Source organism: Curcuma longa, chromosome 5, assembly GCF_044706935.1.
Source record: "Curcuma longa cultivar G26 ecotype Majalengka, Jawa Barat chromosome 5, ITB_CL_G26_1.1, whole genome shotgun sequence".
Taxonomy (NCBI): Eukaryota; Viridiplantae; Streptophyta; class Magnoliopsida; order Zingiberales; family Zingiberaceae; genus Curcuma; species Curcuma longa.
This window is the reverse complement of record NC_133865.1, coordinates 4,281,709-4,307,811: the sequence shown is the minus strand read 5'-3', so window position 1 is coordinate 4,307,811 and position 26,103 is coordinate 4,281,709. Positions and strand designations below refer to the sequence as shown.

The window sequence follows — 26,103 nt, the reverse complement described above, 5'->3', positions numbered from 1 at the left end:
TTTCTGTATTTTTCACAGTCATCGTTCCTGTGTGTAATTTGCTACCCTACAATCTGAGGCATGCTTAGTAGTTCGTTCTGGTTTTAGCTGCTGTTGGATGCACTGGTTTATTGTGATGGGAACACAAAAGAAAGTGTAAGGTAGTGTTTGGTTTGGTTTTTTTTTTTTTTCCATTTTTTAAAATTGTTATTTGCTTTATGTTTTTAATTTAATTTTTTTTTAAAATGAGAAGTTATTTTTTTAAGAAAATAGAAAATGACAAAATATATCATTTTATGTGGGGAATGAAAATTGTGGTTGATAAATAAAAATGTGAAAATGCGGTTGCAGTAACACCACATGTTCTAACCCTGATCGCACAACTTAAGTTTCTCCTCGACGTCGCAATCTCATTGCACAACTCCTTTTCTCCTTCGACGTTGCAACCTTATCGCATAATTCTTTTTCTTCCTCGACGTCGCAATCTCATCGCACAACTCATTTTCTCTTCGACGTTGCAATTTCCCCTACACGCGATTCTTTTCAATTTTCCCTTCTTCGCGCAAGTAAGCCAATGCTGCAGCCTTTCTTGTGGGTCTTTTCTTTCACGCGTGATGTCACAACCCTCTCCTTCCTCCTCAAGTCTGCCGACGCCACTCATCCCTCCTCCTCACGATTTAGTCGGCGTCAAGGTTCCATCACATTCTCCTCTATAGGTTCCCAGACGATCTTGATTTTGTTAGATCCGGAGTAGAGGGACCTAGGTGTGGCAACTCTCAGGTAAGGTTGTGCATAGGTTCTGTTTTTTCAATGAATTTTATCGTGAGGTGTTCATGGTTAGATGATTGCTAGGTTAGGGCTTTTGGATCTTGATACCTTTGCCGAGGGTTTCCATTGGGCAGAAGAGTTGCTGCCAACACACCATCTCAGGTAAGGATCAAGTGAGTTTTTCTGTATTAACTTAGAAGGTTGTGAACTTGAAAATATTATCTTAAATGCTTTATACTACACTTACATTCACTAATGATAGTAATATTATCTCAGGTATACAATGATATAAGTATAGTTAGCATACTAAGTAAGATCAGCACATTAGTTGACATGGTTAAAAATGAATAACATTCTTATTTTTAAAATGGTTGGGATCATATTATTAACTGCTCATTGTTGAATTACCGTATCTAACCGATTCATTGTTAATTACTAATTTTCACACAATTTGACCACTCCTATGGCACAGTAGATCTTGTCAGGAAGATCTATTGTTATTTTTATTAGTTATACCATAATCAGCTGTTATGTGTCTTTCTTTACTTATTAGACTTATGTGATGTATTTGTCTAGATAAATATAGCTTTTGAAAATGTTAATTGAGAACTTGCCTTGTCCCATATCTGTGAGCAAGCAAACAGGTGGATGTTGAAGTTCTATTTGATGAAGAGGAAATATTTATGTCTTTATTTGAAGAAGAAGAGTCTTTTGATGACAAGTACATGAGAGGTGTAGCTTTGCAATAGAAGATATACACTTTCATTTTGTGATGTTTGTAAATGTTGTGCGAGATTGGTGAATAATTTGTATAGTTGATAAATCTTTTATCCTATAGTGTGATACATGTAAAGAGTTTGGAATCATGTAATGCTGTATTAGAAGGTCAGGTTTGACCCCCTTCTAATATGATTTTTTCTTTTTAAGGAATAAATATTCTTTTGGTAAAAAAAAAATATTGCCAACAGAGGTGGATAGTGATAAGATATTTTCTTATATTGCATATTAGAAGGTTAGATTTTATCCCTTTTTGTTGTATGATTTTTTCTTTTTCATAAATAAGATGGTATTTTTATTAAAAAATTTATTTTATTTATAATTTTTCATATTAACAAATCAAATATATATTTTAATTTATTTTAAAAAATAAAAAATAGTATCTCATACCAAATATATTTTCTATTTTTTAAAAATTAGATTAACATAAAAAAAAAAAATAGAAAAAAAAATTTCAAATCAAACGACTTTTAAATTTTCCACTGTTCATCAATTTAGTTTCGATAAATTTATCTTTGATTTAAATTTATATTAAAATATTAAAATCAAATCATCAAGTTTTTTAGTATGTATGTAGGTATATGTACGTGTATTTATGTTCTATCATGCTTTTTATTTATTGTTGATGAGTATGAGCCTTAAATTATAATATTATTTATTGTTAATCTCCATAGGTTTCTAATTTAATTTTTTTCACTTAATGATTTTAAATAGAATAAACTAAAAAAATTTAGTTTTGTTTCTAACCAAACCAGATTTTTTAAATTAGAGTATTTTTATTTTATTTCAATTTTCTTGATCGATAGATGAACTAAATGTTGCTCATTCCCAACGCTAATATTTTAGTTAGATATATTCATGAATGAATAAAGGAAAAATAACTTGAATTGTTTTTCAATATAGGTTAGATCATGAAAATATATATTCTATTTTTTATATTTTCATAATATATATACCTATATATATTTCATTTTTTAAAAACAAATAAAATTTGAAAATGGAAATTTGGGAAGAACCAAAGTCAAAATTTCGTACTGCTTCAATTTAATTTTCTGGCAAAACGTGGCCACGTTCTCCTCCTGCTGGTGCTTTCCACGTCAGATTTGACTAAAAATCAAACATTAAATTCCATTCAATTTTTGGACTCTTCCACAGATGAAGTGCGTGGAATGATGGAGGCTGGAAATTGATTTTTTTTAATAAAATAAAATAAAATAAAATCCATGCCTAAGAATTTGAAAATCTTCATCGAATCTTTCCTTATTCAATTTATAATTTCTAGAAAATAAATAAAATTATTTTTAAAAATAATTTTATATATTCACCTCCAATTTTTTAAATTTCTATCAGTATAAAAAATAATATAACATATTATTATGTTTTACTTTTTAAAAAATATGAATATGTTTGTGATCGAATTACTATTATTATAATAAATTAAAATATGTTTTAAATTTTTATAAAAATACAAATATTATATATATATATTTATTTATTTATTAGAATAATGAATTTAATATACTTGTATGACCTTTTTTATCTTAATGTTTTTAATTACTAAACAATCATAATAATATTATTAATCAGTTAAAATATTATTTTTATTTTTTATACTATTTTAGTACGTCAGAGATCATAAACTATCAATTTATTATTATTTCAATTTTAAAATTATGAATTCTTAAAATACATCTAATTTTCAAATTTATGAAAGTACGTATTTATTTTTTATTTTATCCTTTCTCATCCATTACTATTGATTTTCAAAAAAATAATATCGTTAATTTTTTAAAAATTAATATCACTTTAGTGCTGTATAAATTATAAAATTAACATAATAATAATATTGATTTTTAAAATATAATATTACAGTGATGTTATTTTTTAAAATTCAGTATCATAATGATATAGTAGTAGTGGATGGAAGGGATAAAATGAGGCATAAATTATAAATCTGAAAATTATACGAGCTTTTGAAAATTTGATAATTTTAAAGTCCTTCAGTCAATTTGTTGAACTATCAACGTATTTTACAATCCATTCAACGTGGTGTATCAGATATCCATGTACTTTTCAAGACATTTCTTTGTAATACGTAGACATTTAACTTCTGACAAGAACAGAGATATGCGCATCAATTGAATCCCTCTGTCATCTTTTTTTTTTTTTTTTTTTTTTTGTAAGGAACGATGCATCTTTGAACATTACTGGTCAAGTCTCCTGTGGAACAAATTTAGGTGACGACTCGGAAGAAATCTGAAAGGGACCATCATTTTTTCTTATCAACAATATTCTTTCTCGTCATTTTATCTGCTCAGGTGCTGAATCAGCTTCCTATATGAAATTTTTTGGATCGAATTCAGCCTGCAAAAAATGTGAGAAAACATTGATCAATTGGAATTGTGCGACATGCTTTTTTTGTCCTCTTCGTTCCTTGCCAGACCACAAATGGCAGCAGGGATGACTTCTTGTTAGTCTTCCTTCCCCTCTTCTTCTTCTTCTTTTCTTTTCTTCTTCTTCTTCTTCCTCCTCCTGGGACGCTCCTTCCATTCCAAACCCCCCACATCATCACATCTTCCTTGCTTCTGCCAATCGGAAGCCCTGAATCATACCATCCATTTTGCAGCCTGTGCGTTCGTTCTTCATTGAGAAACTAAAAAGGAGCAATCTTTTTGAGTTTAGCTGCCTAAAAGTCCGATTTTTTTTCTCCCTCATATTTCTTCTCCAATCCATGGATCAATCCTCCGGCCAAGCTCTTCACGGCTCCTCCAAGCCCTCCTCGGTTCTGCCTCACAAGACTCCCAATGTGAAGGCGCACTACCGCATCGGCAAGAAGCTGGGGCAGGGCCAGTTCGGCACCACGTACCTCTGCGTCGACGCGGCCACCGGCAGGGAGTACGCGTGCAAGTCGATCCCCAAGCGCAAGCTGCTGTGCCGCGAGGACTACGAGGACGTGTGGCGCGAGATCCAGATCATGCACCACCTGTCGGAGCACCCCAATGTGGTGCGGATAAAAGGGACCTACGAGGATCCCGTGTTCGTGCACCTGGTGATGGAGCTGTGCGCCGGCGGGGAGCTCTTTGATAGGATCATACAGAGGGGGCATTACAGCGAGAGGAAGGCGGCGCAGCTGATCAAGACCATTGCGGGAGTGGTGGAAGCTTGCCACTCGCTGGGGGTGATGCATCGAGATCTGAAGCCGGAAAACTTCCTCTTTGCTAGCACCGACGAGGATGCTGCTCTCAAGGCCACGGATTTCGGGCTCTCCGTGTTCTACAAACCAGGTTGCTCTTTCATCTTCTCCTCAACTCCTCATCCTTTCCTCCTACTAAAACCAAGTTCACTTATAGGGAAAAACAAAGCTGTTCTTTCTTCATCGATCGATATTTATTCTGACATTTCAAATCAGCAAATGTTATTTTAGGATCTTTGCAATTTCAATGCAGAATTGCTGGGTATAATTTACTGTCCCTAAGGTATTTGGTGAAGTTTACCAATCACATTATGCTAATCTCTTCTTTTTTTCTACTGCATATATATATTTCTGAAGATCATTAGTCCTTTTGAGTTACCAGGAAGTAAATTTGATAACATCCAGTTTCCTGAACCTAAGGACTGTAGAACTGCCAACTGATTGTGAGGGCTGTTCTGCTGCTCCTGCTTTAACCCAGGGAAGGCAAGGATCGAATCAATGTAAGAATGGATAATGATCTTTGATGAGCCCACCTACATCAAATCCTCATTGGATGCTTCACTTTGATTTCATTGCAATTCATAGTTTATCAAGAAAGTTTGTACTAAATAAAGAACTGCTGAATGCTTGCGTTATGACCATCCAATCTTATTTACTTCTCAAATCACTTTAAGTCTACACCAACCATGCTTAGTAGAATTGTTGAGTTCAGGTCCTTAGTTGGAGACCTTGGTCATTTTACCACGCGATAACATTGCCCTTCAAGATTCTCCTGTAAATCATTGAAAGCCTTGTTACATGTGTTATCAGGCATTACTAGAAAAGCATTAGAATAACTGAAAAGTAAGTCTTTGTAAAACTGTATAGCATGCTCTAGAATATTACACTGGTTCACTTCCTTGAGAACTCATCTTTTTCAGCATATGTGTAGGTGATACCTTTTCCGATGTGGTCGGGAGTCCATATTATGTTGCGCCTGAGGTTTTGCGCAAACACTATGGTCCAGAAGCTGATGTCTGGAGTGCTGGTGTCATCTTGTATATTTTGCTAAGCGGAGTACCGCCTTTTTGGGCAGGTATACTCTTCGAATCTCATGTTTGATACAGAATTTTGGATTGCTAGTATGTTATCTATTCTATTGTGAGGTGCCAAGTTATGTTTTATTTCTTCTTGCCATCAGAAACTGAAGCAGGCATTTTTAAGGAGATACTAAAAGGTCACATAGACTTTGAATCAGAGCCATGGCCTTGTATTTCTGATAGTGCTAAAGATTTGATTCGTAATATGCTGAATAAGAATCCGAAGAGGAGATTTACCGCTCATCAAGTTCTTTGTGAGTACTCTTATCAAAAAATGATATAATTTGATTGGTAAAATACTGCAAAAGAAATGTGCCAAACAACTTGAACTATCTTTGACATGAACTTATTTGTGCTAGGTCACCCGTGGATTGTTGATGACAAAGTCGCACCTGATCGACCTCTGGATTCTGCTGTCTTATCTCGCCTGAAGCAGTTCTCAGCAATGAACAAACTTAAGAAGATGGCCTTGAAGGCAATACCTTCCCCCAACTAATACTCTAAACTAGTAACTCTAAATATCATTCTTCAGAAGTTTTAAACTTTACTATTAGTTCTATAAATGTTTTTAGCAATCCAGTTCGCATGGGAGAATTGACTCTTTAAATCCTAGGCCTGAACTTCTAATCCAATCTTCTGAAGCCTAAGTTAACATTAATAGTTTTTTTAAAAAAAATTTGAAAGAACGATAACTCATAGTTGTCCTGGCTCAAACACCGCCTATAGACACCATTACTTGCAGATAAATAAGTCACACCGAGGAGATCGAATAAAGTGGCCAGACAAGTCTGTGCTTGGATCATCTAGAAAGCTTCTAACATTCTATAACATGATCTTTCTTTGTTGGTGAATGCCTAGGAAGTAGGAATTACATTCAATCCAGGATTACTATTAGGTTTAGTATTCATACTACATTATGCACATGACCATGTATTAAGAGTGCCAATAAATCCCTGTATTAGAACGACATCGTTACCCTATGCAATCTGGACATCGTATCGTGGATAATGTGGGGAAAAGTGTCTTGATGAGAAGATGAAACAACCCAAATAAGTGAATGACTCGGTGTCATGTGCACAACAAGTAACAATAATGAGAATCATGTCAATAATTCGTCGGCATAGTAGTTTATGTTTGAAGGTTTTTTGAAGAGATATTACAACAAACAAATAAACAAAAAGGCTGAAAAGTCGCACATTATCGTATGGTTATCAGTAGAAGTGCTTATCGTTTATGTTTAACTAGAATCCTGTATAGCAGCTACATTGGTAACAACATGGTTAGATGGTGTACTTGCATCTCCATCCCTTTTGCTCTTAAACACTGGTCTAGTCGTTATTGCTTCAGCCTTGTGCCTCACTAATTCTGGCTTCGCCATCGAAGAGGGCATCGCACATGCCTAGCTAATTGGTGAACCTAGCGAACGTATACCTTTTCTGGACTGAAGGATCCATGTCGAACGTATACACTTTTCAAAATTGTCTCGACTATTTTCACATCTAAAAGCCATCTGCCTTGTTAGTAATGAAAAATATCATCTTTAATGTGCCTTGTGCTGTTTCTTCCTGAAGCATGTGTTCCTTATCCTATAGGTTATCGCTGAAAGCTTATCAGAAGAAGAGATTGGCGGTCTGAAAGAATTGTTCAATATGATCGATACAGATAATAGCGGGACAATCACATTTGATGAACTGAAAGATGGTTTAAGAAGAGTGGGTTCTGAACTAATGGAATCAGAGATCCAAGCACTTATGAATGCGGTATGCAAAATAATGAGGAAGATTTGTTTGATCTTTATGAAACTTGATATTGGATTGCTTGAACTGGTGGCAGGCAGACATTGATAACAGCGGCACCATAGATTATGGTGAATTTCTTGCTGCAACATTGCACATGAACAAGTTGGAGAGGGATGAAAACCTAGTGTCAGCATTCTCCTTCTTCGATAAAGACGGAAGTGGCTACATCACTGTGGATGAGCTTTCACAAGCTTGTCGAGAATTTGGTCTCGATGATGTTCATCTAGATGACATGATCAAAGAAATTGATCAAAACAACGTTTGTGCCTGTCTAGTGTTGATTTTCTCGATATGATACAATTATCTTCTCCATTAAAATCATGCTCATTACATGTGTTCAATCGCTAACAACTGTTTCGCTGATTGTTTGCAGGATGGACAAATAGATTATAGTGAGTTTGCAGCTATGATGAGAAAAGGAAACGGAGAAATTGGAAGGAGAACAATGAGAAATAGTTTGAGGCTCAACTTGGGTGATGCTTTCAAGATTTCAGAGCAGTAGCAAATGTTAAAGAGTGGCTTTTAGGGAGGTAGAGTTTCTTTGGAAAGTTGTATGATCAGTTAGTGCCATGAATGTTGAGGACATGCCTTCATCATTGCCTACTAGTTACCACTAAGTCACATGAATACTGCCATTAGAGACATTAAGCATGTTATTAGATTAGAGACACTAAGTTACTATATGATATGGGATTGGGATTGCTCTAACACCATTTATTAGATTTTTTTTCTCAAATTATATGTGATTACACAAGTTGAATCCAACTAAGGTTATAAAAGGAGCATTCTTTTTCCTCTGAACTAACAAGAGAAACAACCCCTCTCCTTAACTATCTTCACACTACTTTAAAAATGATGCTAAACTTTGAAGCTCCTACAAGTCGAGAACCTTTGAAGCAATATATGGTAAAATCTACCTTGTCCTCTACACTTGAGTAACCGAAGGCACAACACAAAACCTTGAAACCTAACATCAATCCTCTAGTATTTGTACACACTTATCGTTGTCCGAGTAGCAGCCATTCACCCAGTCTCAATTTCTTGTCAAAGACCTTATAACCAGAAAGCCGACTCGATGACATTACTTGACACACCATAGTGCAACCCAACGGCTACACTACAGCGAAACATGAATTAGTACCTCGAGTTCAATTCAGAAATGATAGAACTTTGATAATGATAACCTATATAATTTACTCCTCCCATTATAGTGGAAGGAGTTAATAGAGCATATATCACGCTGGTAGAGGATGCCTTTCAGATCATGTATATAGATAAACTCATTCAGAAGACATAAAGGTCATTTTCCATCATTCTACACAGTCTCAGTTTCAGCAATTGAGCTGAACTGAAGCTAATATAAAGAAAAATTAAAGGGGGCCGTGTACTATATCTATTCAAATTATACAGGTGAAAAGTTCAAAGGAAGAATCCATTGCGAAAATACATCAGTGACTTATAATAAACATAACATGCAAGACTATCAAAATAATATCAGGATCAAACAAAAAAGATAATAGATGTATTTCTTTGTATATGCTAAGTTTTCCGATTACCATGATTTTTATTTACTTATCGACCTAATGTTCTTCCTCTTTTCTATTTCGAGCAGAACTTTCTTGCTCGTCATTTCCTTTTTGAGCAGAACGCTCATGTTCTTTCCCTTTTTGAGCAGAATGCTGTTGCTCTTCTTTGTTTTTTGACTTGTCTTGTTCGCCTTCCTGCTCCTGATCCTGCTCATCATTTTCCCAGTTGATCTCATCATCACTTTGTGATACTGGTGGGGGGATCCTTGCCTCCTTTACAATCTGCATGATCTCTGTGACGCTCTGGAGGCAACCAGTGGAACTGGTGGGCACATTGTTATCACGCAAGTATCCATAGTTTGCTTGTGCGGCTTCTGTAAGCTCCCTAGGCAAGTTTTTTAAGTACCAAATATGGTTCTTTATTTCCTGCATTGTGATCCTCTGCACAAATACACATGAAAAAAAAAACACACAGAGTGAAGTTGGGTATTGTTTTCTCATTCCTTTTTGCCTATTTGATTTTTTGCTCATGCCCTATATCATACAATCTGCAATTTCACTCTAATTATGGCATGTTTAGTTATCCATCTTTAACAGATTGCGGTGCATGGTCCTATTAACAGCCATGTTTTTTTAGGGTACTTAACCTATTACTTTATGCCAATAAAATTCAACTATAAATTTTTGAAGATTACCCTGGCAGGGTTGGCAACAAAGATCTGTGAGAGAAGGTGCTTGCACTCTGAGGAAATATGAACATGTGGTGGTATCTTGTATCGAACAGCTCTTATTCTCTGCAGTGAAATAATAGTTGGAAATTCAAAAGGATAGAACATCAATTTCGTAATTTAGGAAGCCAGAGGTATCAAAACAAATAAAACAAGCATAATAACAACGAGAAGAGATGAGGCAACAGAAACAAAGAGGTCTAAAGTTTTCACCTCAATGGTCTTTCTGAAGTTCTTCGTATCATTTGGATCTTCAAAGGGGTAAGCTCCCACCAACATTACATATAGTGTAACCCCACAAGACCATACATCAGCCATCTATACTGACAATTACTCAGTCTTAGAACAAGCTGAAGATTTTTTTTTTTTTTTTTAAAAAAAGACAGGAAGATAAGGCATATAAAACTCCAATCAAAAACAGAGAGAGATTTATTTATAATGGAGGTTAATAATTAAGTACTAGGAGTTTGCAGGTATTTCTAGAATATTAAATCACAACACATCAAAAATTCAAAATCACTTTATGTTAAGCACTTACAGGGCATCAAAAAATATATTGCAAAATAAAGCAAACACTTATATGTTCAATGAAATTCATAGAAGTACCAGTTCTATCAGGCTAAGAAATCTAGCCCACACTACTGGTATCAAATTCTAACTCAACATCATTATCAAGCTCAGCCATTCTTCTTCCAACTATTTGAAGATGACTACATCTTGGTTTTATTTCTGCATTGAGCTCTACACATGTTATAAAAGTTCAATTGGTATACAAAAAATGCAACAACAATTCTATTACATAAAATCAGACATGGTTAAACAACAATACCTCTATTGTGATTGGCATGACATTATCCTCAAAGTATAATTAACCTGATCTATTAATCAAACAATCAACCCAATACCTCTAACATGTAAGGATGTGCTCTTGTTATTATAAAAGGAGGTTTCTGTTTGCACCTTTCCATCATATTCTTTCCAAGCCAGAATCTCTGGTGCAATGTATGCTGGAGTTCCCACTGCTGATTTGGGTTGCGAGTGAAGCAGAGTGGACTGCATTATGAATTTATAATTTATACATACATTCTCACTGCACTAAACGTTAATCTAACTGAGATTATATGAGAAAAATGGCATCGAATACGCTCACCTTAGAGTAACCAAAGTCGCATATTTTGAGTTTAGGTGACGGGCTACCATCAAGCAAAGTGTTCTCGAGCTTCAGATCTCGATGACAAACTTGCTGTAAACATCAGAATCATCATTCAGACAAAATTCTCAATTCATCTCATTTATGTTGTTTCCAAAGAATTTTACCAATTGATGGCAGTAGCTGACACCGCATATAAGCTGCTGAAAGAAGTACCTCGCCTAAAGTTTACAATAAATTTTTTAAAGTAATCCTTTATTCGAGAAAGAACTTTTGCACCACAATGGGAAAGAAAAATAAGAATTTAATTGAAAGATAAATGTGATATAGAAACCTCATCCTCGCTGAACCTTCCCGTGTTGCAGATCCGCTCGAAGAGCTCTCCACCGGCGGCGTATTCCATCACGATCACCAAATGAGTAGGCGTGAGCATGACCTATTTCAGAAGAACCATGATGACGTTTTCAATAAAATCAAATACGTACGTAAATCATGAACCCTAATTAGACACCGATGGAGCTTCAAGAACCAACCGACCTCCATGAATTGGATAATATTAGGATGACGAAGCGAACGATGATTAACAATCTCCCTCACAACCTTATCATCGATCTAAAATAAAAAAAAGGAAATTAGAGAAACGAATACGACCAATCACATTCCAAACAAATCGAAATAGGGCTGAATACCGAACCGTTTCCCCTCTGGGTAGGTACTTGGCGGCGACGAGCTCCTTCGTCTCCTTGTTCCTCATCAACTTGGTGACTCCAAAGTTCCCATACCCAATGTCCTTTAGGAGCTCGTATTTCTCCATCACGCCGACACGAAACCCTCAACTTTCACCAAAGGTCGATCTTGATACGATCAAAAACAGGGACTTCACGTCGCGACGAGATACGAAAGATCGATGGCAGAGGAGAAACTCAATTCAGTATTGTAATGCTCACCTTGAATCGTATTATTCTCGTGCGATCGTACGCGGCGCAGATTCTGAAGGTGAATCGCTGCGTCGCGCTCGCCTTCCGGTCGCTCGCCGCTTCTTCGGGATTGGGGATAAGAGGCAACGGAAACCGAGTCTCGATATAGCAGGCGGGGGTACGCAGAGGGAGAACTCCTCATGACAGGTCGGAAATTACATATCTACCCATGTGGTGAAAAAATAATAATAATAATAATAAGGGTTAATTTTAAAATCTTGTTTCAAATTTAGTAAATATTTTTTCCTTTTTTTCAAATATGATAGGATGTTATGATGAACATTATACACTTATCTATCAAAAAATATTGGCATTTCAAAGTACTAAAATATATTGACATTTCAAGTGTGCATCTCAAATATCTTTAAAAAGTTTAAAAATATTAATTTTTTAAAAGAAATGATATCTTATGCAAGGGAAGTAAATTATGATATACTATAAACAACCTCTTTCATGGTAAGTATATCATGTTGCATTTTTATACTGCGTTTTATATCTTATCATTTCATTATTAAAAATCATGATGTTGGTACTTTTAAATGATATTAATTAATAACTTTGAATTGCTAAGCTACCAAAAAATAGAATCTTTAGCTAAAAAATATTGGTTTCGATTAATAATATTGTTGTCAATAATTTATTTACATGTTTGTTGATTTTTCTATCAAATATATATATTTAAAAGGGTATAAATATAATAATTTGAATAGGATAAGACCATTTTAGCTATAGTTGATTTCATCATTTTCAATGATGTTGGCTGGATAAGCTCATCAAATATATTATTACAATTAAATAGTCCCAATATCTTATAAAAGGAAGTAAATCATGATATTGAACGACTTCTTTAGAGGGAAGAATTAATTTTTCAGATACATGCATTCATGGGGATTCGAATCTTGCTTCATTATTAAAAATCTACTACTCGAGTACTAATTCTTTTCTTCTAAAAAAGGTGGAATCCGCCACCTTAGTGGTTCGATCACGGTCGACCCCACGATTTAGGAGGTAAATCGAGAAACTACAATTGGTCACGACGCATACTCGAGTACTAATTCAATAAATATGATGTTGGTACTTTAAATGATATTAATTAATAACTTTGAGTTGCTAAGCTACCAAAACTAGAATCTTTAGCTACCAAAAGAGGAGTTGAAGTTGTTCTCTAGTAAGATGTTCAATTTTTAATGATATGAAAAATAGAGGAACGAAGATGACTTAGAAGTTGATTGTGCACTCAGAAATCTTGCAATTATATAACATGTTATTTCAACTTTTTCCCACCTTCAAGGTCAAGCTTTATCTCAACAAAACTCAATAGGTAGAGTGTAGACAATCAAACATCACATTATGTACATCAATACAAATCTCAAAACCATGTATAGATAAGACTATTTGATATCTACAAAATCACCTTTACATGGGGCTTTTTGGATGGATAATAAAGGCCTCAAGAGCACAGAGCACAGAGCACAGGCTGGTTTTGACATTGCATCTTTCCCAAAAGATAGTGGTTCTTACTTGATCATCTAAAATGCATATTTGTGCTGCTCTGGTTGCTGCTTCATTTACTAGGCTCAGTAAAAGGCTTTCCTGGAGATCTTTCTTTTTGTTCAGCACAATTTGGGTTAGTTCGCCCCAGTCGGCCCGGTCGTCGCTCCTGATATAAACAATATAACAAGCTAAATTGAATTGCCAAAATCTAAATGAAACTTAAGCAATCCAGTTATGATCACTAAGTAACAAACACTTGACCTTCTCACATTTACTATCAGACTAAAAACTCACATCGAGGTATGCAAAATCTTCAACTTGAAGCATGTGTAGGACATGCCCTATTGTTGGTCTCTGCTGAGAATCAGCATCCACACATCTCAATGCAACTAAAAGTGTTTTCTTCAATGCCCTTGATGAAGGTTTCTCAGGCATCTTTGGATCCACAACTTCATCAGTTTTTCGACTACTCACCATGATCTTAATCCACTCTATGAGATTAACCTGCAAAAAGGGCAACCAACCAACTTGCATATCAATTGATGCATTTCTAGGCAAATATAGAAACATACCAAACATAATAGAATATATGAACAAAAACTAACCTCGCCTGGAGGCCTGCTGTAATCGATTGGCCTACGACCACATATAATCTCCATAAGAAGAATCCCAAAGCTATAAACATCATTCTTCTCGTTTAACATACCGGTGCTAGCATATTCAGGTGCCACATAGCTATCAAGAGGGCACAAATTGCACTTCTTAATATGATCTTGTTTGGTAAATGAGATCAATAGCCTAGAGAAATAGAAGTTGACTAACCCAAAAGTTCCCATCACACGGGTTGTGACATGGGTCCTCCCTGTGCCCAATAACTTTGCGAGTCCAAAATCAGAAAGTTTGGCAGTCCATTGCTTATCAAGCAGAATGTTGCTTGATTTAATATCTCGATGAACTACTTTGGGTTCAAGTCCTTCATGCAAATACAGTATTCTATAGATTGCACACTCAACTTTAATCAAGAGGCATCATAAAACCAAGAAAAGAACTTCTTAAAGCTTACTGATAATGAACTTGAAGATTACCCTTTTGCTACTCCAAGCATGATGTCCATTCTGATATTCCATGTAAGAGGGCTCCTTGATCCAACATCACCATGAAGCCACTTTTCAAGGTTCCCATTTTCAATATACTCGTAAACAAGGATCCTTGGTAGTGAAAGAACCAAAAGATTAGAAAACAAGATAACAATAAAAGAGGCAGCTATTTCACCAATATTGAATACCTATGAACACCTTCTGCACAATATCCTAGCAATCTCACCAAGTTCTTGTGACGAACTCGACCAATTGCTTCAACCTCGACCTTGAATTCCGTCTCTGCCTGACCCCTACGATGCAATCGAAAAGTCTAAGATGCAGCGCAAGTGAATGCAAAGCTGCATTCATTGTTCAAAGCATGTACTGGATTGAGCAGTTTTAGACATGTTAAAGATTTGAAAGGGCTTGAAAGAAAGGATTTTAGTATCGTCGAGTAAGGGAATCACTTGTTGTTCACCAAATTCTTCGCTGCGATCTGAGTACCATCCTGCAGGACACCACGATAGACGATCCCGTAGCCGCCTTCTCCGATCACATTTTCGTCGGAGAATCGCCCCGTCGCCGCCAAGATCTCCTGGAGAGTGAACCACTGGCCCCACCCCAAGCGGGACACTCCCGGTACAGCGGCCGGCGAGGCTGCGTTTCGCTCCTTCGTGGGCGAAAAGTGGGGTTTGATCGGCGTCCCCTCCTCTTCCTTCTTCTCGCGGGGCGGAGGCGAGGGATCAGCTTCGGGGGCGCGAGAGGAATCGACGCGGACCTCTTGGATTTCTTTGGCCGGAATGGGGACGGCAGCTCTCCGAGAAGATTCACCCTTCCGTAGGCGGATGAAGCAGAGGGAGAGGAGGAGGGCAGCACCGGCGGCGATGCAGACTCCGATGAGTGCCCAAAGGGGGAGGCCAAAGACGGGCGTGTGCCGGGACAGCTCGAAACCTGACATCTTCGAAGACAGTGGAAGGAGAAGAAATCTCAGCGCAGCACCGACAAGCAGTTGCACAGGCTCGATTCTGCAGAGGAAGATGACGGTGGGAGAGGTTTTGCTCATCGAAAGATTGGATTTTTTTTTAGAGGAAGTGGCGGTAGTTGAAGTGGTGACATCGTGGACCTGGAGTAGATCGATTAACATGAGGAAGACGACGTTCTCTCCGGTACGGAATGAGTCAGAAAGGAGGATCGGTTGTTAAAAATATTATTATTATAATAGAAAATTAAATTTTAAACCGACAAAATTCTACGAAGATCACCCACCAACTATGACAAAAGAAATGATATTTTTCCCAGGAATATAATGCTACGACTTCTTAATTTTCACTTCGAGGATTGACTTAAGAACACTGAATTACCTACTATGAATATTTTTAAATTTACCTTAATAATCAATAAAAAAATTTATAAAATTAAATTGATTATTTAAAAATTAATTAAAAATAATAATATTATTATTGTAATATTTTAGAGCAACGCCGCCGGTATGAAAGGGGAAAGTAGCCGGTATGAAAGGGAGAGGGGTGATGGGATTCATCCTCCAACCGACAGAGGAGAGCACCAGTAGCTCCATCCGCCGTTAACTACTCGGTTCCGACAAATTTATGATAATTCGTTATAAATTCGTAAAGTTTGTCAATTCAGTATATGAATCATAAAATATATATAGATATATATATATATATATATATATATTACACACACAACGATTTTACATTCGGTAAAATCTCAAAAATCATATCATACCTGTTCGCCAACGCTCTAGTTTGATTCACATAATCAAAATTATAGATATAAAATATAATTTAACATAATTTAATTTTATTTATTTATTTAAATGAATAAAACATAATCAATTTAATATTTATTATATTACCTTAATTTAAAAATTAATAATAATAATAATAATAATAAATTGATAATATATCAAAAAATAAATATAATTTATTTATAATTTTATAAAATTTAAAATAAATTTATATTTTTTTAATAAAATAATTTATTAAATTAATAAATATAATTTATTAAAATAATTTTAATAAAATAATTTATTAAATTAATAAACATCATTTATTAATTTCTTAAATTTATATATTTTTTAATAAAATAATTCCTTAAAATAATTATTTTAATAAAATAATTATTAAATTAATAAATATAATTCATTTAATTTAATTTTTAAAATTTAAAATAAATTTATATATTAAAAAATAATTTATTAAAATAATTTATTAAATTAATAAAAATAATTCATTAAAATATTATTTTAATAAAATAATTTATTAAATTAATAAATATCATTTATTAATCTTATTTTTTTTTAATTTAACAAAAATTTATATATATTTTAATTAAATAATGTATTATAATAATTATTCTAATAAATAATCTATTAAATTAATAAAAATAATTAACTAATTTCATTTTTTTAATTTAAAATTTTATTTCTTTTAAATTTATAAATTTTTAAATTCATTAACTCAATTTCAATTAAATTTTAAAATGCATTTCAATTAATTAAAATTTAAAATCAAAGAATAATCATGAAAAAAATTTCGTTAATCTTCAAAACTGTCAAGATAATCATATTCCCGAATTATAACTCATTTGCTGATATAACGATAATATTATATTATTTAGAAATTGATCGTAATCTAAATCAAACAAAATTATCAATAATAACCTTCAACCAAACACCCTACCAGCTACCAAAGAGGAGGTTGAAGAAAAACCACTAGATACAATGCTTTGATGATAATCCAGCCACATCACCAATGATAGAACAGCCTCTTTGACAATGGATGAACAAATGATCTCTGGTTTCCAGCTGACCATCACACATCCTCTCTGTTAATTCTAATATAGATGAGACATTTTAAAACAAAATAAAAAAAATAAAAATATTTTAATGATATTAAAAAATTATGCAGTACTATTGAAAAAAATGGCTAAAGGGCATATTGAAATTCTATCTTATATCAAACTGTTTAATAAAGTAGTTTATCAAATTATTTAATGAAACAGTCCAACATACATCGCAAATTCATCAGAAACAATATTTTATGTACAAGCAATATCAAAATTTAGCAAGTCGATATAAATAGATCATACAGTTATCAGATAGTTTCAATAAGATATCTAAATTCCAATTCTTTCATTAGTTGAGGCCAGATGAGTAAAGCATGGTTAAATCTACCACATGATCTAATTTCCATAGCAAATCGTAACAAAGTGCTGAAGTGCAAGAAATGGAAAATAATTGATTTTGTTATTTGTGAACTTATGCATCTTCCGGAACACACCGACTTTCAAAATAAAAGCTTCAAATTTTACACATCATTTTTTGAAACAAAAAAGTACAGTCCAACAACTTACAAGTCACAGCAAGATCATTCTTGATCCCTGCATCCGTGCTGAAAGCGTCGATATTTCACTCTTCCAGTCACTACAATATGACTATCCAGTTCACTGTCTCCATACGCGCACCGTGCCATCAACAGATGATGTTAGCATACAGCATTCCTTTGGGTGAAAATTCACGCTCGTCACCTGGAAGAAAAGTTTTTACTAAAATCAGTCACTAGTTATTTGCTTCCTGCAAAACCCAGTGTCATTAACCACCCAAGCAGACCAACCAATGCAACAGGTTAATCCAGAGGTCAATTTAGTTTATGTTGAAACGATAAATTGAGTTGGATTTTAACTGTACTTAAGTAATAATTATGCCTAGACAACTGGGAAATGGTTTGAAACTTTGCAAAGAGAGTATCTGTTGCATTCCAAGATGTGAATTCTAAGACCTCCAAGCATATTCTAGTAGGACGTGATCTACCTTCATTTCCTTACAGGACTGAAGATAAACCAGTGGGAGGCATGGTGAACCATGGTGCACATTCCAATATTTCTATGATACTCACATCAGACCTCTCCGCTTTCAAGAGATTTGGAGAAATTTTATTGTAACTTACTAGTCACAACTCACAACTAAAGGGGACCATCAATATTTAATTAATTAAAGAAATAAAAGGTATGTCAATGCACAAAAGAATATGTAGGCAAGACTTGTGATGTGGCAGAGAGAAAGAAATAACAATGGCTATCACTTGAAACTTAAAAAATATGGTTAGATATACAGATAGAATAGGGCAGAAAGTTTACCACAGAGCGATGTGCTTTGAAACTAGAAACCACAGAAGCATCCACTAGATCCCAGAAATATATTGTGCCATCCTCAGATCCACCCGTAACATGTGCATCAGTGTTTGTTAGACAGCAATCCATCTTGTAAGACTACAGCAGATATCATAACAAATCGTGGGATTTCCCAATAAGCAAAGCAAAGTCACAAAACTTAGGGGTAAGAAGAGAAAGCAACATCAGAAAAAGTCAAAAAAAAAACATGAAGATATAATCAAGAATACATTTCCACACCTTGCAGGTGTGTCCCTTGTACTCTTGCAGAAGTTCTCCAGTGGTCCTACAAGTAGAGGTAGTGGCAGACACAATTATAAGTTGAGGGGATAAATTTTATTATTTTGTTAAGAGGGGAAACTACTAAAAAAAATGATTAACAATTTTTGTAAAAGTTTGATAAAACCTTGTATGGTCCAAAAGGATTTAAGAATTTAGGAGGGTGGAGGCCACCCCCAGCCCCAGCCCCTTCCCTCCTTGTAACACGTAAAAAGTGCCAGTGAGCCATAAGAACATCAAAAGCAATTACCTATCAAGAAGGCGTATAGTTGAATCCAAACAATTTGCTAAGACACAGTTATTATCATTTGACAGAGAAATACAGTTGACAGCCGGCCCCAAACTGTCCACGATCTCCCTTTATTCAAAATGGTTAAACATCAGATAGAGGAAATTCAATATGAAGCCATTTGTAAAGCAAGAGAGAAGAAAAGAAAGATACCTCCCAATTCGTATGTCAAATGTGCGGACAGTTCCATCTACACTTCCAGCAATAATTTCAGTCTTTGTTAAACAAACAGACATTACACTGTCTTGAAATGTATCAATGATCTGAGAAATAAAAACATAAGCTTTGATGCAAGGCTAACTGAAGAAAAGAGTTCTTTCTTACCAAGTAAATATGATGAACATTAACTAAATTTGAAAAGATAACAAGGATGCTAACCTGAATCGGCTCTGTACTATGTGATCTGCAATCCCACGCATGAACTGATTGGTCATAGCCAGCCGACACCACGACTGAGTCATGTACATTAAATCTCACAGCATTCACCTGAAGGTTTGGATATCAAATTCGAAAGAATTATACCCAAGTCAATAGCAGGTTCTACCCACTCAAAAGACCATAAGAGCTTCCTAATTCCTTCAATGAAACAGTAGATTCACTAAAAAAACGAGAATAATTCTGCATAACATAGTCATCCATGTGCCCCAGCCACCGAAACCCTAACTACGAAATATGTCAGTCAAGGGTGTGAGGCAAATGCAATTTCCTTCGCTACATGAAACCCCATTGCCGATTTCTTCAGCAAGATACAGTTTTTATTGCAACGAGGAAAAATAAACGACCTAGAAACACGGAGCCAGGACTCACCTCGCTGTCGTGGCCTCGAAACTTCCGGATGACGCGGCCGGTGGATACATCCCAGTAGAATATCTGGCGGTCGCCACCGCAGGAACACAGCTTTGCGTTGTCCCTGCAGCAACATCACATCATCGGCGTGGAACACTTTGTCGGTCATTCTCTCACAGAAAAAAAAAAGATTAAAGAAAGAGTTTTGTTGATCGAGATGGGGATAGGGGGACAAACGAGGTGACATGGACGTCGCGGATCTCGCGGCCATGGGACTTGTAGGTCTTGATGTGGATGCCCTTATGGGGGTTCCAGAGGCGGAGGGTTCTGTCCTTGCCGCAACTGAGGCAGTAGTTTCCGTCCCCATTGAAGCGGACGGCCAGAACCGGCCCTTCGTGACCCTTTAGCACGCTCGCCTCCCGCCGGGGTAGCTCCGCGCCACCGCCACCGCCACCGCCACCGCCTCCGCCTTCGCCTCCGCCCATCGCCATTGATTCAACTGGGCATTAGGGTTGTCAATGAACGGCAACTCGAAAATCTGCTCGATAAGTATATTTGATATTTATAGATAAATGATTTTATTAATTTATTTAATTTTTAATTAATTAATTATATATATATATATAATAATTTATTGAATTTAAATTGTGAATTTATGCAAAATATAAAAGCAATATAAATTTTATTTCTCAGATAGAACCATTTATTAAAATGAACTTCAAAAGTGGGCCGGGTCAATCTGCAGTTTAGCCCATTAAAGGCCACATCTGTAATGATGACTTAAAATTGATAAAAGGTCCAATTCTTATTATTTGTGTTGTTTGCATTCTATTTAAGAGATATAATCATGCACATCTTTCTTAAGTTCACTTTGCATTTTATGATTAAATTGTAGAGTTTTTGATTGATTCATTCATTGGGAAGCTTGTATGGACTTTTGTGATGTCTTATTCAAGCTGCTTGTTTTTTAGTTTAGTTAGTGTTATATTTTGCTTTAATATTATTGCGTTTTAGTTTAGTTATTGTCTTATTGATATCTAGTCGGATAACTTTCGATTATCCTCCTCTATTCGCAGCCTCAGGATCAGGTCTTCCAGCCCCATCTCCTTTTGCTTGTGCTTTAGGTAATTTTTGAAATCCTTCCATGACGGAGGGAGTTTCTCGATTACCGCGGCTACTGCGAATGACTCGTTCAGCTTCATGCCTTCGGCGTCCAGATCATGCAGTATTAATTGCATATCTTGGACTTGAGATGAGACGCTCTTTGAGTCCACCATCTTGAAATCCAGAAATCGGCCGACGATGAATTTCTTCAATCCGGCATTTTCGGTCTTGTATTTCTTCTCAAGTGATTCCCACAGAGATTTTGCCGTCTCCAATGAACAATACACGTTATACAACGTGTTGTCCAAGGCGTTGAGAATATAGTTGCGGCATAGGAAATCTCCGTGAGACCACGCATCGCAAGCAGCCTTGCTACCTTCCGTAGCGGCTGGCGGGTCTTCGCGCAAAAATCGTACAAGGTTTAGCGTCGTTAGATAGAACAACATCTTTTGTTGCCATCTTTTGAAGTCGGCTCCGTTGAATTTTTCCGGCTTCTCTCCGTGCGGAATTGATGTCGGTGGAATGGCGGTCGGAACGGCCATCGGAACGTCGTTGGTAGCCATATCAGCTTGCACCAATATCGTTTACGATTGTTGTCTCCGGTAGCTCCGGGAGTACGCAAACTGATACGGATCGTCGAGGCTAGTGTTCAACACTATCTCCGTAAACGATATTGCTCCGCTACGGTGCTAACGGATAGCAGCAATTCGTTCCCAAGATACAACGACGAACGTCTCGGAATAGTAGCACTCCAAATTCCGAGACCGACGAACTCTTCTCGTAGGCTTTTTGGACTCCGAATGCACTAGATGGGATGAATGCACAAGGAAGAGAAGAATCGATGAATTGATCGATGAAATTTCCAATCTGGAGGGATCTATTTATACTAAGTGAAGAGGTTGAATGAGTGGATGTGACCCTTGGACGGGATCAATCTGGGCCGTCCGATCTGGAGGGTTGTAACCCTTCATATAGCCCTTTTGATCTCATCCATCAGATCTGAAGAGTTGTGCCCCTCAGATCTCGCCTCTTGTCATCAGCCGTCGGATCTGAATCTATTGATCCATTCGATCTGACGCTTCAGATCAGGTCTCATCCCAGCGGTCAGATCGTGACTCTTCACGATCCAACGCTCCAGATCGCATCATGCGATCCATCACACCTCTTTGATCAACGGTTGCCATCCGTTCGCCCAATCAACAGTCCAGTCATCTCTTCTTGCCCACGTGGATGCCACATAGGCAATGCCACGTCACATACGAGCCTGACACGTCACCCGAGTGCCACGTAGGCACTGCAATGTCATCTGGAGCATAAATTTAAGCTCCTCAATGCTCCTCGCGCGTACGTGCGAAGTGCAAAGTGCGCCTACAAAGCGCCCATTGCGCACACGTGCGCGTGGCAGGTGGCGGGCTCACAGGTGCGAGCACCTGCTCGCCCCTGAGAAGAGAGCACCTGGTCTTTTTGTGTTAACTCCATTAACACAGCATCATTAATAAGGAAAGAAAACACATCGAAAATTTCCGATGTGGGACTATTCTCCCATGTATTTCCTTATATATAACATTAATTAATAATTAATGTTATTCGGGCCAATCTTAAACAATTAATTTCTCATTCACCCTTAATCGATTTTGAGCAAATTAATAGTCTAAATCTATCTACGCGAAACGTAGATTTCAATTTTGAAGTCAATTACGACTTTCATCAATTGATGGCATTCTGATTTTTCCACAAAATCGTATTGGTCCATTAAGGCCCCAATATCCAACATCATGAGCTCAGCCAGGACGAGCCAGACGTCGATGATCTCACCTAGAACAGACCCGACGCTAGATCCGAAGAGATAGCTTGACCTAAACCTAAAGGGGATGGAGATCGGAGGAGCTTATCGGTGTCAGGAGATCAAAGATCGGGAGAGGACAGCTGGGACGAAGATCGGAGGAGCGCCGACAACGGGAGAAATTTGATTCGAGAGAGGAGAGGGAAATAGATCACGAGGGAGAAAAGTTTCACGGGAAATCCTAAAAAACATGATTTTAGCTACAAGAAATAAAATTCTTTCACTATTTTAGTTACTAAAATAAATTTTTATTTTAACGATAAAAATAAACTTCCATCGCTAAAGTAACGATGAGAGTATAGCGACGTAGATTTTAATTCCATCACTATATTAGCCACGGATAGATTTAATTCCGTCTCTATATTAACGAAATTAAATCTCGTCACTAAAATATAATATAACAAAATATAGCGACGAAATTGTATACTTTCATTGCTATATTAAAATTTCATCGCTAATTTAATTTATTCTTATAGTGAGATAATATTCATTTGAAATATAATTGAAATCATAAAATTTCTTAATTTATTTTATTGATTAAAATATTATTTTAATTATATTATCACTTTTCAATAAATAACATAATAATGATATTATTGTAACATTTAACATCCAACTACGAATGCAATGCATTCTAACAATTAATAATCAACTATTATCCAACTACTGCAATTTAAATTTTAAAATTCACACCACCAGTACTTGGTATAGTTGACTTTAAATGATAAGTCCATTTAACAAGGGACATCCATGTGAATTTGTGAAATGATGAGAGTCTTTTTTTTGTTTTTATTTATTTGTCAATATTATACTCTTCCTGTTTTGTTTTGTTCTGTTTCAAAATTATATATCACCTCCATTCTGACGCCAGGTATCTTCTTACTTTTGCCTCCCACGCCATTAATTCGCCGGCGACTCCTTGACGCCGTCGTCCCATGTCGCGATCAGAATGCTGTGGCGGCTGCTGCTGCAAGCTCCTCTGCTCGCTCCTCCAGGTCGTCATCACCGCCGGCTTCGTTCTCTTCTTCTGGTGGCTCATCTTCCGCCCCCGCCTCCCCCGCGCCTCCATCCACCAGATCCAGCTGTCCGCCTTCAACCTCACAGACAATAATTCCACCCTCCACTTCAACCTCACCGTCGCCGTCGCCCTCCGCAACCCCAACAAGCGGGTCAATCTCTACTACGACGCCCTCGACGCTTCTCTCTTCTACGGCGGCGAGCAGATCCAGTCGGCGCCGCTCCCGCTCTTCTACCAGCGCCGCAAGAACACCACCGAGCTACAAGGGAAGTTCGACGGCATCGCGACGGGCCCCGGCGCTGCCGTGGCCGAGACCTTCCGGGCGGAGAGGGCGGGGGGCACCTTCAATTTCGAGGTGAGGGTGGACAGCAGCTTGCGGATGAAGCTTTGGTTCGTCAAGATCGGACACTTCCACCCCAAGTTCGATTGCAAGGTGTGGAATATTACGGCTCCGCCGCAGGGTGGCGGCGGGCCGGTGACTCCTGGGCCTTGGACCTGCGATCGCTGATCCCGGCGGCGGAGAGCTGCCGCCTATCCATCTATCGATCTAGATTTCTTTTGACTCGAATCGAGTTATGCAATTCGGAGTTGGGCGAGCCTGCCAGCGTCGAGATGGCATCTTTGTTTGACTTGATTAATGTTAATTGGCGACTTTTCTACGTTTCTGTGAGCTGGCACTGCACTGGCTTCTGTACCCTGTTTGTTTATGATTGACTTGAGTTTATTGGTCGTCTTTGTTTATGTTTATTTTTATTTTTGTGATGCATGCCTTATCTACATTTTTTTTTTCATACTTCCAATAGATTTGATTGTTTCAAGGGGGAAAAAAACTCAAGATCTAATTTTAACGAGCTGTCTATCTTGTCGGACAACCGACAGTTTCTATGAATATAGAAATAGGAGTGATTAAACAATGTGAGGTCAATTAGAGGAAACAGGATATATACTACACATCTATATTTGATATATGTTATTAATTAAATTAGATCTGTGATTACTATTGAATTTTATATATAGTTATAGTAATTCTGACTTCTTTAGTTCTGTACTAATTAAATTAATGGACTAGATTGTTTAAGAAGTATTTAACCCATAAAAGTTTTGACATGCTAAGCTCAACTAAATTGTTGTGTGGTGTATACTGTATTAAGTATAGCCCAAGTAGGAAATTAAAAAGATTAAGTCTCATTAGGTGGGTTTATACTTGAACTAACACTAACAATACTGTCATTAAGGAATTAAACCTAATTAAGTGATCTACAAGCACGAAGAGGTTTAAATATTGGACGTGGATTCAATGTGTAGATACAATATAACCCGGTTCGTTAACATTAATGGGATGTTACTGAGTTATAAGCTTTGATGGTGGATGGTCCCTGCAGGATGGGCTTGATATAAAAGGAAGATGTTAAACTTCATTTAGGTACGATTTTGACTTGTTGACTCTTCTTTTTCCTTAGATTTTTCACCATTGAGACCAAGTTTTGGTTGTCATCCACTCCTACAGAAGACTCTATTGCGCTTATAGGAATTCATACGGCGACAAATAAATGCAATAATATTGATTCTCAATTTAGGTCTACTTTTCGATTGTCGACGTTGTATTTCAATTTTGTATTGCCTTATTGCTTGATGATGATTAAATTCTTGAATTGATGCATCATTGATTAAGTTTGATGTATCGTTATTACTTTCATATATTCCTCTCATAAACCACCACCTTTTCTTTGTTTTTAAAAATGTCCAAGGATTAGATTTGTAACCCGCACCATTGCCAAGACACGTAATTAAGACTTTGGCATCGATTTCTGTAAACAAAATTTAATAGTTGCATAAGTGACCAAGATATCCAAATAAAGTATGAGAAGGTAAATATCGGATGATGTAATAAAAAGAAGAGAGATGATACTTACCATGAAATCACAGGATTAAAATTGTACACGACACTTAGATTGCATGTAGTCGGTTCTACTGTATATGATAGGACCCACTACCAATGTGAGTGTCATACTACGATTTCATGCTACGATTTCATTATTGG

The 26,103-nt window shown here is 36.5% G+C and overlaps 7 protein-coding genes across 9 annotated transcripts in view; 3 read left to right on the top strand and 4 right to left on the bottom strand.

Annotated features, from left to right (window-relative positions):
* Positions 1-3,821: 3,821 nt before the first annotated feature.
* On the bottom strand, positions 3,822-11,813 carry LOC141829232 (serine/threonine-protein kinase SAPK7-like). 2 transcript variants are annotated; one of them, XM_074716652.1, is made up of 11 exons: positions 11,694-11,813; positions 11,537-11,611; positions 11,334-11,435; positions 11,167-11,220; positions 11,000-11,092; positions 10,810-10,902; positions 10,063-10,167; positions 9,817-9,915; positions 9,313-9,562; positions 4,806-4,814; positions 3,822-4,067 (listed from the first exon to the last, which is right to left on the bottom strand). In XM_074716652.1, the coding sequence occupies exons 1-11, from the start codon at positions 11,811-11,813 to the stop codon at positions 3,859-3,861; spliced, it is 1,209 nt and encodes a 402-aa protein (XP_074572753.1). In that variant the 3' UTR covers positions 3,822-3,858. The 2 variants fall into 2 exon arrangements, with proteins under 2 accessions (XP_074572753.1, XP_074572755.1); XM_074716654.1 differs by lacking the exons at positions 3,822-4,067; positions 4,806-4,814 and having other exon boundaries at positions 9,176-9,562.
* LOC141829231 (calcium-dependent protein kinase 24-like) lies at positions 3,897-8,303 on the top strand. Its single transcript, XM_074716651.1, has 7 exons — positions 3,897-4,808; positions 5,649-5,792; positions 5,898-6,050; positions 6,156-6,271; positions 7,389-7,556; positions 7,630-7,854; positions 7,969-8,303. Exons 1-7 carry the CDS (start codon positions 4,256-4,258, stop codon positions 8,095-8,097), a joined length of 1,488 nt encoding a protein of 495 aa, XP_074572752.1. The 5' UTR covers positions 3,897-4,255; the 3' UTR covers positions 8,098-8,303.
* A 1,528-nt stretch (positions 11,814-13,341) lies between the features above and the next one.
* LOC141829067 (putative serine/threonine-protein kinase At1g01540) lies at positions 13,342-15,624 on the bottom strand. Of its 2 annotated transcripts, XM_074716491.1 has the most exons (7): positions 15,017-15,624; positions 14,756-14,860; positions 14,556-14,678; positions 14,293-14,463; positions 14,076-14,205; positions 13,765-13,974; positions 13,342-13,636 (listed from the first exon to the last, which is right to left on the bottom strand). In XM_074716491.1, exons 1-7 carry the CDS (start codon positions 15,610-15,612, stop codon positions 13,541-13,543), a joined length of 1,431 nt encoding a protein of 476 aa, XP_074572592.1. In that variant the 5' UTR covers positions 15,613-15,624; the 3' UTR covers positions 13,342-13,540. The 2 variants fall into 2 exon arrangements, with proteins under 2 accessions (XP_074572592.1, XP_074572591.1); XM_074716490.1 differs by having other exon boundaries at positions 14,076-14,463.
* Positions 15,625-17,839: 2,215 nt separating this feature from the next.
* On the bottom strand, positions 17,840-20,588 carry LOC141829733 (uncharacterized). The gene is made up of 8 exons (XM_074717257.1): positions 20,335-20,588; positions 20,119-20,221; positions 19,690-19,797; positions 19,465-19,574; positions 19,273-19,380; positions 18,984-19,029; positions 18,711-18,842; positions 17,840-18,101 (listed from the first exon to the last, which is right to left on the bottom strand). The coding sequence occupies exons 1-8, from the start codon at positions 20,586-20,588 to the stop codon at positions 18,018-18,020; spliced, it is 945 nt and encodes a 314-aa protein (XP_074573358.1). The 3' UTR covers positions 17,840-18,017.
* Positions 20,589-21,134: 546 nt separating this feature from the next.
* Positions 21,135-21,764, bottom strand: LOC141829732 (uncharacterized). The gene has a single exon (XM_074717255.1). It carries the CDS (start codon positions 21,762-21,764, stop codon positions 21,135-21,137), a length of 630 nt encoding a protein of 209 aa, XP_074573356.1.
* Positions 21,765-23,925: 2,161 nt separating this feature from the next.
* LOC141830113 (NDR1/HIN1-like protein 10) lies at positions 23,926-24,828 on the top strand. Its single transcript, XM_074717601.1, has one exon. The coding sequence runs from the start codon at positions 23,980-23,982 to the stop codon at positions 24,568-24,570; it is 591 nt and encodes a 196-aa protein (XP_074573702.1). The 5' UTR covers positions 23,926-23,979; the 3' UTR covers positions 24,571-24,828.
* The window catches only part of LOC141829731 (signal recognition particle subunit SRP54, chloroplastic-like), a 4,513-nt gene continuing 3,084 nt past the window's right edge, over positions 24,675-26,103 (top strand). Inside the window, exon 1 of the mRNA XM_074717254.1 lies at positions 24,675-24,753. Within this exon, the coding sequence (XP_074573355.1) occupies positions 24,675-24,753 (79 nt within the window). The remainder of the gene's footprint in view (positions 24,754-26,103) is intronic.

What these genes read in the sequence shown, in the direction of transcription:
- LOC141829231 (XM_074716651.1), top strand. Translation starts at nt 4,256, where the DNA reads ATGGATCAATCCTCCGGCCAAGCTCTTCACGGCTCCTCCAAGCCCTCC. An exon ending in TTAAGAAGATGGCCTTGAAG is followed by an intron (nt 6,272 to 7,388) that starts GCAATACCTTCC and finishes CTTATCCTATAG; the next exon opens with GTTATCGCTGAAAGCTTATC. An exon ending in AAGAAATTGATCAAAACAAC is followed by an intron (nt 7,855 to 7,968) that starts GTTTGTGCCTGT and finishes GATTGTTTGCAG; the next exon opens with GATGGACAAATAGATTATAG.
- LOC141829232 (XM_074716652.1), bottom strand. Translation starts at nt 11,813, where the DNA reads ATGGAGAAATACGAGCTCCTAAAGGACATTGGGTATGGGAACTTTGGA. An exon ending in ACCTACCCAGAGGGGAAACG is followed by an intron (nt 11,612 to 11,693) that starts GTTCGGTATTCA and finishes TTTTTATTTTAG; the next exon opens with ATCGATGATAAGGTTGTGAG. An exon ending in GCGACTTTGGTTACTCTAAG is followed by an intron (nt 10,903 to 10,999) that starts GTGAGCGTATTC and finishes TTCATAATGCAG; the next exon opens with TCCACTCTGCTTCACTCGCA.
- LOC141829067 (XM_074716490.1), bottom strand. Translation starts at nt 15,612, where the DNA reads ATGAGCAAAACCTCTCCCACCGTCATCTTCCTCTGCAGAATCGAGCCT. An exon ending in TGTGCAGAAGGTGTTCATAG is followed by an intron (nt 14,679 to 14,755) that starts GTATTCAATATT and finishes TTCACTACCAAG; the next exon opens with GATCCTTGTTTACGAGTATA. An exon ending in AAGATTTTGCATACCTCGAT is followed by an intron (nt 13,637 to 13,764) that starts GTGAGTTTTTAG and finishes TGTTTATATCAG; the next exon opens with GAGCGACGACCGGGCCGACT.
- LOC141829733 (XM_074717257.1), bottom strand. Translation starts at nt 20,588, where the DNA reads ATGGCGATGGGCGGAGGCGAAGGCGGAGGCGGTGGCGGTGGCGGTGGC. An exon ending in TTTGACATACGAATTGGGAG is followed by an intron (nt 19,381 to 19,464) that starts GTATCTTTCTTT and finishes TTTTGAATAAAG; the next exon opens with GGAGATCGTGGACAGTTTGG. An exon ending in TCAAAGCACATCGCTCTGTG is followed by an intron (nt 18,102 to 18,710) that starts GTAAACTTTCTG and finishes CTTTTCTTCCAG; the next exon opens with GTGACGAGCGTGAATTTTCA.
- LOC141829732 (XM_074717255.1), bottom strand. Translation starts at nt 21,764, where the DNA reads ATGGCTACCAACGACGTTCCGATGGCCGTTCCGACCGCCATTCCACCG.
- LOC141830113 (XM_074717601.1), top strand. Translation starts at nt 23,980, where the DNA reads ATGTCGCGATCAGAATGCTGTGGCGGCTGCTGCTGCAAGCTCCTCTGC.